The 11557-nt window shown below is 39.2% G+C and overlaps 1 protein-coding gene across 1 annotated transcript; it reads left to right on the forward strand.

Moving 5' to 3' along the window:
- Positions 1–135: 135 nt before the first annotated feature.
- On the forward strand, positions 136–11533 carry LOC127647295 (DNA replication licensing factor mcm5). Its single transcript, XM_052131459.1, has 16 exons — positions 136–581; positions 1336–1462; positions 1638–1766; positions 1967–2139; positions 4322–4477; positions 4559–4728; positions 4808–4979; positions 5086–5197; positions 7448–7591; positions 7733–7798; positions 7942–8118; positions 8796–8908; positions 9476–9604; positions 10419–10561; positions 10676–10803; positions 10994–11533. The coding sequence occupies exons 1-16, from the start codon at positions 412–414 to the stop codon at positions 11093–11095; spliced, it is 2211 nt and encodes a 736-aa protein (XP_051987419.1). The 5' UTR covers positions 136–411; the 3' UTR covers positions 11096–11533.
- Positions 11534–11557: the final 24 nt, after the last annotated feature.

Consider the following 11557-nt stretch of genomic DNA (forward strand, 5'->3'; position numbering starts at 1 on the left):
TTTTCACATAAATAAGGGTGTATTTATTTATTGATTAAACGGAAAAGTGACTACTCCATTTTCAACAATGCTGAAATTCCGCGCCAAATAAGAACAGCAAGTTCCGGGTCGCTGCAGTCCGCTTCGTTTGTTTCCCGCCACAACGCCACTTAAGAACCTCCTTTTTAGTGACGTCTGCAGACGTAACGTATTCCCAGCCAATACGCGGCACGGAGAAGCGAGTGTGGGCGGAGTCTGACTTTAGCAGCAGGCAGGGCTAAACGTTTTCCCGCGAAAGTCAGTGCATGGTCTGGTGGGGCAGAACACATTGTTGATCCGGACTCAAAAGAATAACAATTATTTACCAAATACAACGCGTATTTATTCGACTCTAGTTTTATTACAAGAGGTTTGCTACAGAATATTTGAAGAATGTCCGGATTTGATGACCCAGGAGTTTATTACAGTGATAGTTTCGGTGGAGGCGAAGCCATCGGTGATGAGGGTGTCCTGAAACGCAGCCAGATCAAAAAGAAATTTCGTGAATTTTTGAGGCAGTTTAGAGTCGGCACCGATCGCACTGGATTCACCTACAAATACAGGTACTGTAACCATAGTTGTAACCATCTAGGTGATTCATTATCACAACTCGGCGAAGTATTTTGCGCAATGAATTGTCGTTATTTGAAAGATATATATTATTATTATTACGTTTTTTTTTTTTTTTTTGTAAATGTCAGTTAAATTCAACTGAAGTTAACTTTTCGCTTCAATACATAACTTTGTTGTAGACTTTTGAAGGATGTGTGATTTAAGAGCGAATCGTTATTATGAGCCGGTTCTTTTAAATGATTCAGTTGAACCTGTTCGAACGAACCGTTCGTTATTCATTCCACTTCATAAGTAAGTTGGTTGAACTATAAACAGTTAGATATTTAACGCATCTGCTTTTAATTTATCTAGCATTCAGAAAATAATATGGGAGGTGTCTCCGAAGTAATGGTATTAAATGCAAACACAAATTTAAATTGATAAAGTCCCACAATCTAAATCTGATAACATAAAGCGTCATTTGACCAAATATTTTAACTTAAATTAAGCTTACGATAAAAGGCTTCTGTTCTGGCTCAATTTCTGAGAAGAACACCTCAATGATAACGAAAACGAATCGCTTCATCATTTGCTCGGTTCAGTGAATCGAACTGTTCGAACGAACATTCAAATCGCACTCCCCAGCGCTGCTTTGACGTGCTCGCATCAAGTTTTGAGATTTTCACTAATGAAATGGAACAAATGGATCAATGAAAATGAGCCTTGCAAAACTGTTAATTGGTATAACTTCTTTTCCCCCCACAGAGATGAACTCAAAAGGCACTACACACTGGGAGAGTACTGGATTGAGGTGGAAATGGAGGACTTGGCCAGTTTTGATGAAGATTTGTCAGACTGTCTGTACAAACTGCCCACAGAGAACCTTCCTTTGGTGAGGACATGCCTAAACTTGATAAAACGAAATAAACCTCTGTCCAAAATATGAGAAATATAGAAGCCAACTTATGTTTTGTGGTGCTTTTTAAATGTAGTTTTCTGAAACCTAATGTTTGAGCATCATTTGTTTATTAGACTTGAGATCACTGATGTTGCTTTGTGATTGGCAGTTGGAGGAGGCAGCTCAGGAAGTGGCTGATGAGGTCACACGCCCACGGCCAGTCGGAGAAGAGACTGTACAGGACATACAGGTCATGCTGAAGAGCGACGCCCACCCGGCCTCAATCCGCAATCTGAAGGTGAGCAAACTGAACTGTTCATCCATGTATTGCAAAGATAGATGTAAAGCAAATTCAGAAGATACTTGACAAAGTAGTGTGCTTCGCCTTTAAAAGCTACTTTTATTCCCTTGTGATGAAAGGTACAAGTAGCATATGTGTTCCTCTAGTTTCTGATTGTTCTGATGACCTTTGTTTGTTTCTATATCATTCTTTTGCAGTCGGAGCAGGTGTCGCGTCTCGTCAAGATTCCCGGTATAATCATATCTTCTACAGCAGTGAGGGCCAAGGCCACCAGAGTTTGTCTTCAGTGCCGTGGCTGCAGGGCAGTTATCAGTAACATTCCTCTGCCACCGGGTCTGCAGGGCTACGCTTTGCCCCGCAAGTGTAACACGTGAGTATTTCACCAAATATATTCCTTAAGATTCATAACATACCAGGGGCCTGTGTAGCTCCTTGAGTAAAGACTCATACTACCACGCCTAGAGTCACCAAATTGGACTGGTTGCTAGGGAGGGTAGAGTCACATGGGGTAAACTCATCGTGGTCACAATTAGTGGTTCTCGCTCTCAATGGGGCAATTGCATGAGCCTCCACATGCTGTAAATCTACACTGTGTCATGCACAACGAGCCGTGTGATAAAATGCGTGGATTGACTATCTCAGAAGCGGAGGTAACTGAGACTTCACGCAGATTGAGGTGAGTAACCGTGCCACCATGTGAACCTACTGGGAAGTAGTGGGAATTGAGCATTCCAAATTTGGAGAAAAGGGGATAAAAATTACAAGATTCTTAACACACCTGCAAACATTGCCTAAAGAGTTTCATTAGGTCTAAAAATGAAATTAAGTTGCGCTTTGGGCAAATATGCCACCAAAAATGTCTCGTAATTAAAAAATATGGGGGCAAAAAATGCAAAACGAACATCCATGTAATTCAATCAATAAATAATTTTAGTTTGCATATAAAATTTTTCTCTACATGTTTAGTATTTAAATGCATAATTTGTACTAGTGCCTGACCGATATATCGGTCAGCCGATATTAGCCTTTCACCTATGTATTGCCGTATATGTTTACCGATATGGGCAGATATGAAAACTTTTTTCAAATATAAAATAAAATTCAAAATATAATGCAGAAAACGATGCTTTAGAATTGGTGTCATTACGTAGTTTGTCCAGCAGAGCGTGCTCCGACTCTATTGTTTACTGAGCTGAACTGACAGTGGCTCTGCAGACAGGGCAGAGTTAAGCGGTGTCTTCTCGGTAAGCTGCTAACTAGTTTGAGAAATACATATTGGAAAGTTAAATACAATGACCCCATCTTGTTTCCTTTTTAATATAACTAATATAATGTTAACCCTGTCCCTAACAACCATGTCACTCATGTCTGTTTGCTGTTAGCCAGCTATAGTTTGTCAGTGCATTCAGTAATGTAGCAGATTGAAAGGTAAACATCAGAGCTTTCTTTTGCAGCTCTGCAGACAACGGTGTGGTGGTGGACTGTGTCTGTTAAGTGTTGTAATGCTGTGTTGTTACCTAGTTGGTGAGACGCAACGCTGGTCCATCTTTTACTCACCATGGCAACGAGCTTATAGCTAACTAGCTAATCACGTAGCTACTTTCATTGCTTGTCAGCTGAGTGCAACCTACTTTGTAAACATGTATTCATCAAATTGTACTGATGTTTATTTAGCTATTTATTTTATTTTTATTTATTCATTTAAATGGTCAGCCATTTACTGATACTAAACATACAGTATTGATTTTTATTTAGCTATAATTTTAATTTATTCTTTTAAATGCTCAGCAATTTACTGATACTAAACATACAGTACTGATGGTTTTTTTTTTTTTTAAGCTATTTATTGTATTTTTATTCTTTGACAAAAATATTTGTTTAAGAAAGCAGCCTCTGAGGTCTGGTTCATTCCAGCTCAAAAATGAACTATATCGACCATCGTATCGGTAATCTGTGAATTTTCCCCCTCTAAAATCTGCATCGGTCGGCTATTAACAAGTGCAATTTGTACTATTAACAAGAGTTAATAGTTGAATAATAAAACACAGATATGTAAATGAGTGCATGTTAACTAGAGACTCGAAAGGCTTTATTTCATCTGTGCCATGTGATTCGAATTAAATAGTTATTTTTTGTTGTTTTTGATCAACCAAACAATGACTGTAGAGAACAAAGTGTTTTATTCAATGACAAATGGGTTGAGTGAATCTCGTCTTTGGACATGCATTACACAGAATCAAACGTTTACTCTCAACCTGCACTGAAAGGACAACTGGGGAGTGAAATCTGAACATTTACCAGCCACTGGCAAGTGTGTTTTTAGTCGTACAGTGAAAGATTTAGTTGTTAATGTGAGTGATTTTCTTCTCATTGTAGTGGAGCATTGCGCACAGAGTAAAAGATTGATCTTGGATTTTAAGAATCATTATCGAGATCATTCAAATGAAGATCACGATGCATCGGAAAATCTATTTCTACACACTCCTAATTATAAGGCATAAAATTTGAATGAATGTTGATTTATATTTTATGATTTCTTTACTTTCCCACAGCGAACAGGCGGGTCGTGTTAAGTGTCCTATGGATCCGTATTTCATCATTCCAGACCGGTGCGTGTGCGTGGATTTCCAAACTCAGCGTCTGCAGGAAGCTCCTGATGCCGTTCCTCATGGAGAGATGCCACGACACATGCAGCTCTACTGTGACCGGTACATATACACAAATTAACTAGTCAACACTTGATGCGTTTTACCTATATTTATTTCATGCTTGTCTTTTGTCATTCCCAGATACTTGTGTGACCGTGTGGTACCTGGAAACAGAGTAACCGTCATGGGGATCTACTCCATCAAGAAGGTGGCGCAGACCAAGTCCAAAGGCCGTGATAAAGGGGCGGGTGTAGGCATCCGAGCAGCATATCTGCGTGTCGTCGGCATTGAAGTGGATACTGAAGGAGCAGGTGAACATGAGTGGAGTATTACGGAATTATTATATGAAGTCTTAGGTTGAGAAATGCCTCACTCTTTTGGCGTCTTCAGGTCGTGGAGCCTCGAGTTCAGTTACCCCTCAAGAAGAAGAGGAGTTGAGGGCTCTGGCTTCCTCCCCCTCTGTCTACGACTCACTTGCTCGCTCTCTCGCCCCATCCATCTATGGAAGTGATGATCTGAAGAAGGCCATTACATGCCTTCTGTTTGGAGGCTCCAGGAAGAGGTGAGAACTGATTGAAATGACCACTTTGGACTGAAACAAGACATTGATGTTTAGCTCACTGTTGTTTCCATTTCCTTTGCCATTTTGTTCATATGACCCATGATAGGCTGCCTGATGGACTGACACGCAGAGGAGATATTAATTTGCTGATGCTCGGAGATCCAGGAACAGCCAAGTCTCAGCTGCTGAAGTTTGTGGAGAGATGTTCTCCAATCGGAGTAAGGATCTCCAAATTAAAACGTCTTTGTTAATATGTAATTGCAACATTCGCTACTAATGTTGTAATGCAGGTGGTGTTGTACTGTAGATTTAAACTTGTGCCCTAGAGTTTTGATTTTTCTTCTCAATTTGGAATGCCCAATTCTGTGGTGGCGTAGTGACTCACCTCAATCCATGTGGCGGAGGACAAATTTCAGTTGCCTCTGAAATTTCAGTCTGAGACCGTCAATCCACGCAACTTTTCACGTGGCTTGAGCGTGTTACCGCAGAGACGTAGTGCGTGTGGAGGCTTCACACAATTTTTTTCTGCAGTATCCAGGCACAAATCGTCACGTGCCCCCATTATAGTGACCACGAAGGTTAACCCTCTGGGGTCTGATGGTATTTTGGGCCCTGGAGAAGTTTTGACATGCCTTGACATTTGTGCTTTTTTCAGTTGCTTAAAAACATATTAATGGCTAAAGTCTGATAACACTGTATTCAGCACAAACTGGGCTACAATAATATGTGAGCAACATGCGTGTACAGGTTTGTATTTTTGAGAAAATAACGTTTCTGCATGGTTTTTGAAAAAAGTAAGTCACTTAAATAAGGTCATATAACACATACTAAACATTTGTCCTCAAGACTTTTGAGAACTGGATCTTGTAGCCTAGAGTTTTTGCTGCAATATTATGTGAAAACCCTCCTGATCACTCATTCATACAAAACAATATAGTAATTTAACTTTTGTAAGACAATTTTAGTGTTGAAAGGTCATATGCGAGGAGGCGTGAACTATCACGAATATTTATGTGATTCACACCAGAGGATAAAAAAGACCCCTCCCGTGGGCCCATCAATGAGGGATAGAGAATGAATGTGAGGAGACTTAATGATCAAAATCAAGTTTTAAGTTAAAAGAAGAAATCTGACTATATATATTCTTTACATAAAGACTTTACTTAATTTTAGACCTACACTACCGTTAAAAGTCTCTTCTGCTCACCATGACTGGATTTATTTGATCCAAAATACAGAAACAACATTGATATTCTGAACTCTTTTTACAATTTAAAAGAACAGTTTTCTATTTAAATATATTGTAAAATGCAATTTATGATCAAAGCTGAATTTTCAGCATCATTACTGCAGTCTTCAGTGTCACATGATCCTTCAGAAATCATTATAAGCTGCTGATTTTCTAATATTGGCTTATTTAAAGTGCGTTTTACTCATTTACACCTGAACACATATTTGCAAGCACAAGCTTTGTTGTTGATAATGAGGCAGCATAAACACTAGATAAAATATTCATATTATTTTTATATCATATTACATATCATATTTATATCATACGGCATAAAATTTAAATACCTGCTTTAGCCGAAACAGCATTTATATGTAACAAAAACTTGCTTTTTAGGAGTCATATTTCAAATGTCAATACTCTGAATCCTGGCTGGCAAGTCTGGAAACAGTCCCACCAGTAAAATATGTACATGTTTATATAAAATAGCATGTCAACTAATGAAAACTAAATGACTTAATCATCCGAAATTGTATCCTCGGCTGGATCAAGTCTCTCTTCAAAATACAAACGTTCATCAGAGTCCCGCTCTTCTTCTGAGGAAAATGTTAACTCTTCCTTGATATCCTGGAGTTTGATCGCCTGTGTATCATTACAAACACGCAGAAAAGTTGTGTTGTGTTTACATCAAACCTCACCGTCAGAGGCATTTCCCTTGGCGCGCTCTGCTAGTGGGAGGGATCACATTACAGATAATTAGATAGCCTAGTAAAAACTGTACATTGCTTTGTTTCAAACAGATTGCTTTGCAGGAGAATATTTGTTTTAAATTTGAATTGTTTTATTTAAAAGGAGACATTTTAAGCCTTCTTTAGACATGTGTTTCATGTTTGTGTGAAAAGTATTCGTGGAGTTAGTTCATTTTAGTGACGTGTTTCTGAAATATGCTCGTGAACACAGAGACGGCTGAAAGCTCACCCTTTTTATTTTCTTTATTTTACAAAAGCACAAGATTTTGTTGTTATTGTGAGTGTACACAAATAAAAGTAGACCCTTTATAGTCTCTAATGATGTCTTACACTTATCTGTATCCCCAAAAATGACGGAGTATTTTAAGGTGTTTCTGCTGTAATTACGAAAATATCCAGCAGGACGCGCCGGCATGTTGATGTATTCGTTGCTGTGTTTCCTATAATGGAGAATCTGCATTACAATTAACATCTCTTGTTCTCTCTGTTAGGTGTACACCTCTGGTAAAGGCAGCAGTGCTGCCGGTTTGACAGCCTCAGTGCTGCGAGACCCCCACACTCGTGGTTTCATTATGGAGGGAGGTGCCATGGTGCTTGCTGATGGTGGAGTGGTGTGCATCGATGAGTTTGACAAGGTTGGGCTTCAGAGAGTCTTCCAGAGTTTAGTTATGTACTGTACATGAAATCGACTCCTTCCAGTAATGTGGTTGGTGAGTCAGAAATGCTTTACACTTTGTTCTGTGAAGTATTTTAATGAATATATTTTTCTTCGAAAGATGAGAGAGGATGACCGAGTCGCCATCCATGAGGCCATGGAGCAGCAGACCATCTCTATTGCAAAGGTACCAATAAAATGTTTCATCTAATTGTTGCGCCGATCAATAGAAGTTTGCCAACTAATCTTACATTTACATAATTGTTTCTTGTCCTTATGGTTTCAGTGTTTATGGTTTTTAGTAACAAACTTCATTGTGTTTTCTCGAAGGCTGGCATCACCACCACCTTGAACTCTCGCTGCTCTGTGCTGGCTGCCGCCAACTCTGTGTTTGGACGTTGGGATGACACAAAGGGAGAGGATAACATTGACTTCATGCCCACTATCCTGTCTCGATTCGACATGATCTTCATTATCAAAGACCAGCACGACCAACAGCGAGACATGGTGGGTGAATGAGACCATCACAGCTCTTAGATTTCTGTAAAACTGAACTTAGGAAGAACTTATTGTAAAGGGGTTGTTGATGTATATAATCTGTCCATGTCAACTTTTTATTCAATATGAAGATTTAAAGATAAAGTTTACATGTATGAATGAGGGAAATAAAATTTCTGAAGGCCAAAGCGTGCTTCAGTTGTTCGCGTTGCTGATTGGACCGCGCACAGTATGCGTGATGCAAATTCCGTCATCGACACAGTCTAGTGGCCCAGGACAGTCCCCTTTTTTGCCCTCTAGTTCAATTCAAATGGTCCTATAGTTTGAAAAATGTATTTTTAAAAGTACAAATATTCCATGTAGCCTCTTACGTTAAAACGGGTCATAAAACCACATTTTTAACAATTAAAGAATCAGTAAATGTTTAAAATTATCTGTGTTGTAGCATGTCACACTATTGAATGATGTTTGAAATTGTCAATATTACCACTATAAACCAATCTGCTAGGTTAGCTACTACAAATCTGGCTAATGAGCCGTGACTGCAATATTTTAAAAAATGGGAAATTTACTTCTAACCTTTCTTTCATTATTCCTTATGTTGCGAATTTCTTGAATGCAAATAGTTTGAAAGTTGCATTATATGAGCTAATTCCCGTGTTTTTTTTTGTTTGTTTTTTTTTTAGACGTTGGCTCGACACGTTATGAACGTTCACCTCAGTGCCCATACCCAGACGGAGGGTGTAGAGGGAGAGATTCCTCTGGCCATGCTGAAGAAATATGTTGCCTATGCCAGAGTGTAAGTCTGGAACTCACTTGATAAACCATTAAAAAAAATCTGTCATTGGAGGCTTGGGTAGCTCAGCGGTAAAGACGCTTGCTACCACCCCTGGATTTCGCTAGTTCGAATCCCAGGGCATGCTAGTGACTACAACCAGGTCTCCTATGCAACCAAATTGGCCCGGTTGCTAGGGAGGGTAGAGTCACACGGGGTAACCTCCTCTTGGTCGCTATAATGTGGTTAGTACTCGGTGGGTCACGTGGTGAGTTGAGCGCGGATGCCGCGGTGGATGGCGTGAAGACTCCACACGCACATCTTATCTCCGTGGCAACACGCTCAACAAGCCACGTGATAAGATGCATGGGTTGACTGTCTCTGACGCGGAGGCAGCTGGAATTCATCCTTCGCCACCCGGATTGAGGCAAATCACTACACGACCACGAGGACTTTGAAAGCACAGTGGGAATTGGGCATTCCAAATTGGGAGAGGAAAGGGAGAAAATCCACAAAATAATAGTTTGTTATTTGTCAGTGTTGACAATCAAAATTAAATGCATCAAGTGACATCAAGTTTAATACAAACAGGAAATGTGGGCCCCGTCTGTCTGCGGCTGCTGCAGAGAAACTGAAGAACAGATACGTGCTTATGAGGAGCGGAGCGAAGGAGCATGAGCGAGAGAGTGAAAGACGTGCGTCCATCCCCATCACTGTCCGGTAACCACTGACTTCATAGAATTTTATAGATTGTTATTTGATGTAGAGGTTGACCGATAGTGGATTTTGCCGATACCATAAGAAAGGTGGTGGATAACCAATTAAACAGCCGATAGTTGTTTTTATATGATTCAAAAATATTTTAGTCATTCCTCACTATGACGGGAAGACATTGAGGCTACAATTTCAAAAAATCCCAAAAGCAGTTTATGTGCATTACCCGGGACTTTCAACTATAAACAATTCAGAATTAATCCAGGGACTCTGTAAATGACAGACTGAGCAGCTTTACGATGCTCTATATCCAAGTATTTAACCTATTAAGCTTTTATAGGCTATATAAACCAGTTTATATGGATGTATTTCACCACATGAGGTTTACTGATGAGGAATAAGAAACATTTGGTGAAAAAATACACTTTCGACATAGTGAACCATAATCGATGGATCCAAAAAGCAACTATCTGCACTGATTAATCTGTAAAATCAATATATCAGTCTACCACAAATAGATAGATTGATGTTTAACCATTTTTATTTAAGAAATAAACTCTGCATAGATTTGACGATAACCGATGGTTCCAAAAAGTGTCTATCGGCACAGATTAATCGGTAAAACTGATACATCGGTCTAGAATAAAGATTCATGTTTAATATTTTTTTTTTTTTATTTAAAAATAAATTATTGGCAACATTTTTGCAGATAACAAATGTTCCAAAATGCAACTATCGGCACCGTTTAATCGGTAATACCGATATATTGGCCTAGGTCTAATGGATAGACATTTAATGATTTTTATTTTGTCCTCCACAGGCAGCTTGAGGCCGTTGTGCGCATTTCGGAGTCACTCGCTAAGATGAAGCTGCAGCCAGTCGCTGGAGAGGAAGAGGTGGACGAAGCCCTGAGACTCTTCCAGGTGTCCACACTAGATGCAGCCCTCTCCGGCAGTCTTTCAGGTACTCGGAAGAAATATGTGCAATAGTGCAAAACCATAAAAGATCCCTTTATCGTTTGACATTTAAAACTAAACCTGTGGATAATCTTAATGTAGTAATGCTGTGTGTTTGTAGGTGTTGAAGGATTCACATCTCAGGAAGATCAAGAGATGATCTCTCGCATAGAGAAACAGTTGAAGAGACGATTTGCTATTGGCTCCCAGGTGTCTGAGCACAGTATCATACAGGACTTCACCAAACAGGTGCGTCACCGATTTTCAGCAGCTGAATCACAATTACCAATCTTGAACTTCACAAGCTTCCCCACCTTTTCAATTGAGCTATTTAGCGATATGTACTGGAAGCGGAGTTTAAACATCCACACTGGGGGGTTTTTCTGGCATGTATCATCCCTTTGAATTAAAACGTCTCTTCTTTTCTCTCTCTGAGCAGAAGTACCCAGAACATGCCATTCATAAGGTTCTTCATCTGATGATGAGACGGGGTGAACTGCAGCACCGCATGCAGAGGAAGGTGCTTTACAGAATCAAGTAAAGGGGTTGTGTGTGTTTTTAACTCGCACTGTTAAAAAAGGAACGTGAGATCTGATGAACAACTAAATGCAGACATGAAGGCTGATCTTGATGGTCAACAATGTATAATTAATATACATTTCAGATTTATTGTACATAGTTTGCTGGACTTCTTTTTTTGTTTTGTTTTTCTTTATATGTCCTGTTTATCATTCTTATGAAGTCTTTGGTCAAGTATGACTCTACTTCCTGTAGCGTATGTTATCACTGCCATAATTCATTACTGAATTTTGCTCTTGTCAAATGTAGGTTTTCAATTCCTTAAACACATAAAAAAAAAAAACGAGTAAAAATGAACTTTGAATGGAACTGAAAATCTATGAAATAAATGTCAATTAATTCTCAAATTAAAGATATTGGCATATTTTATATGGAAACATAATAAAAGCATTTAGGAAATTCTCATGTCTGTCTTCCTCTTCTA

The sequence above is a fragment of the Xyrauchen texanus genome, chromosome 8, assembly GCF_025860055.1.
Source record: "Xyrauchen texanus isolate HMW12.3.18 chromosome 8, RBS_HiC_50CHRs, whole genome shotgun sequence".
In the NCBI taxonomy this organism is placed as follows: Eukaryota; Metazoa; Chordata; class Actinopteri; order Cypriniformes; family Catostomidae; genus Xyrauchen; species Xyrauchen texanus.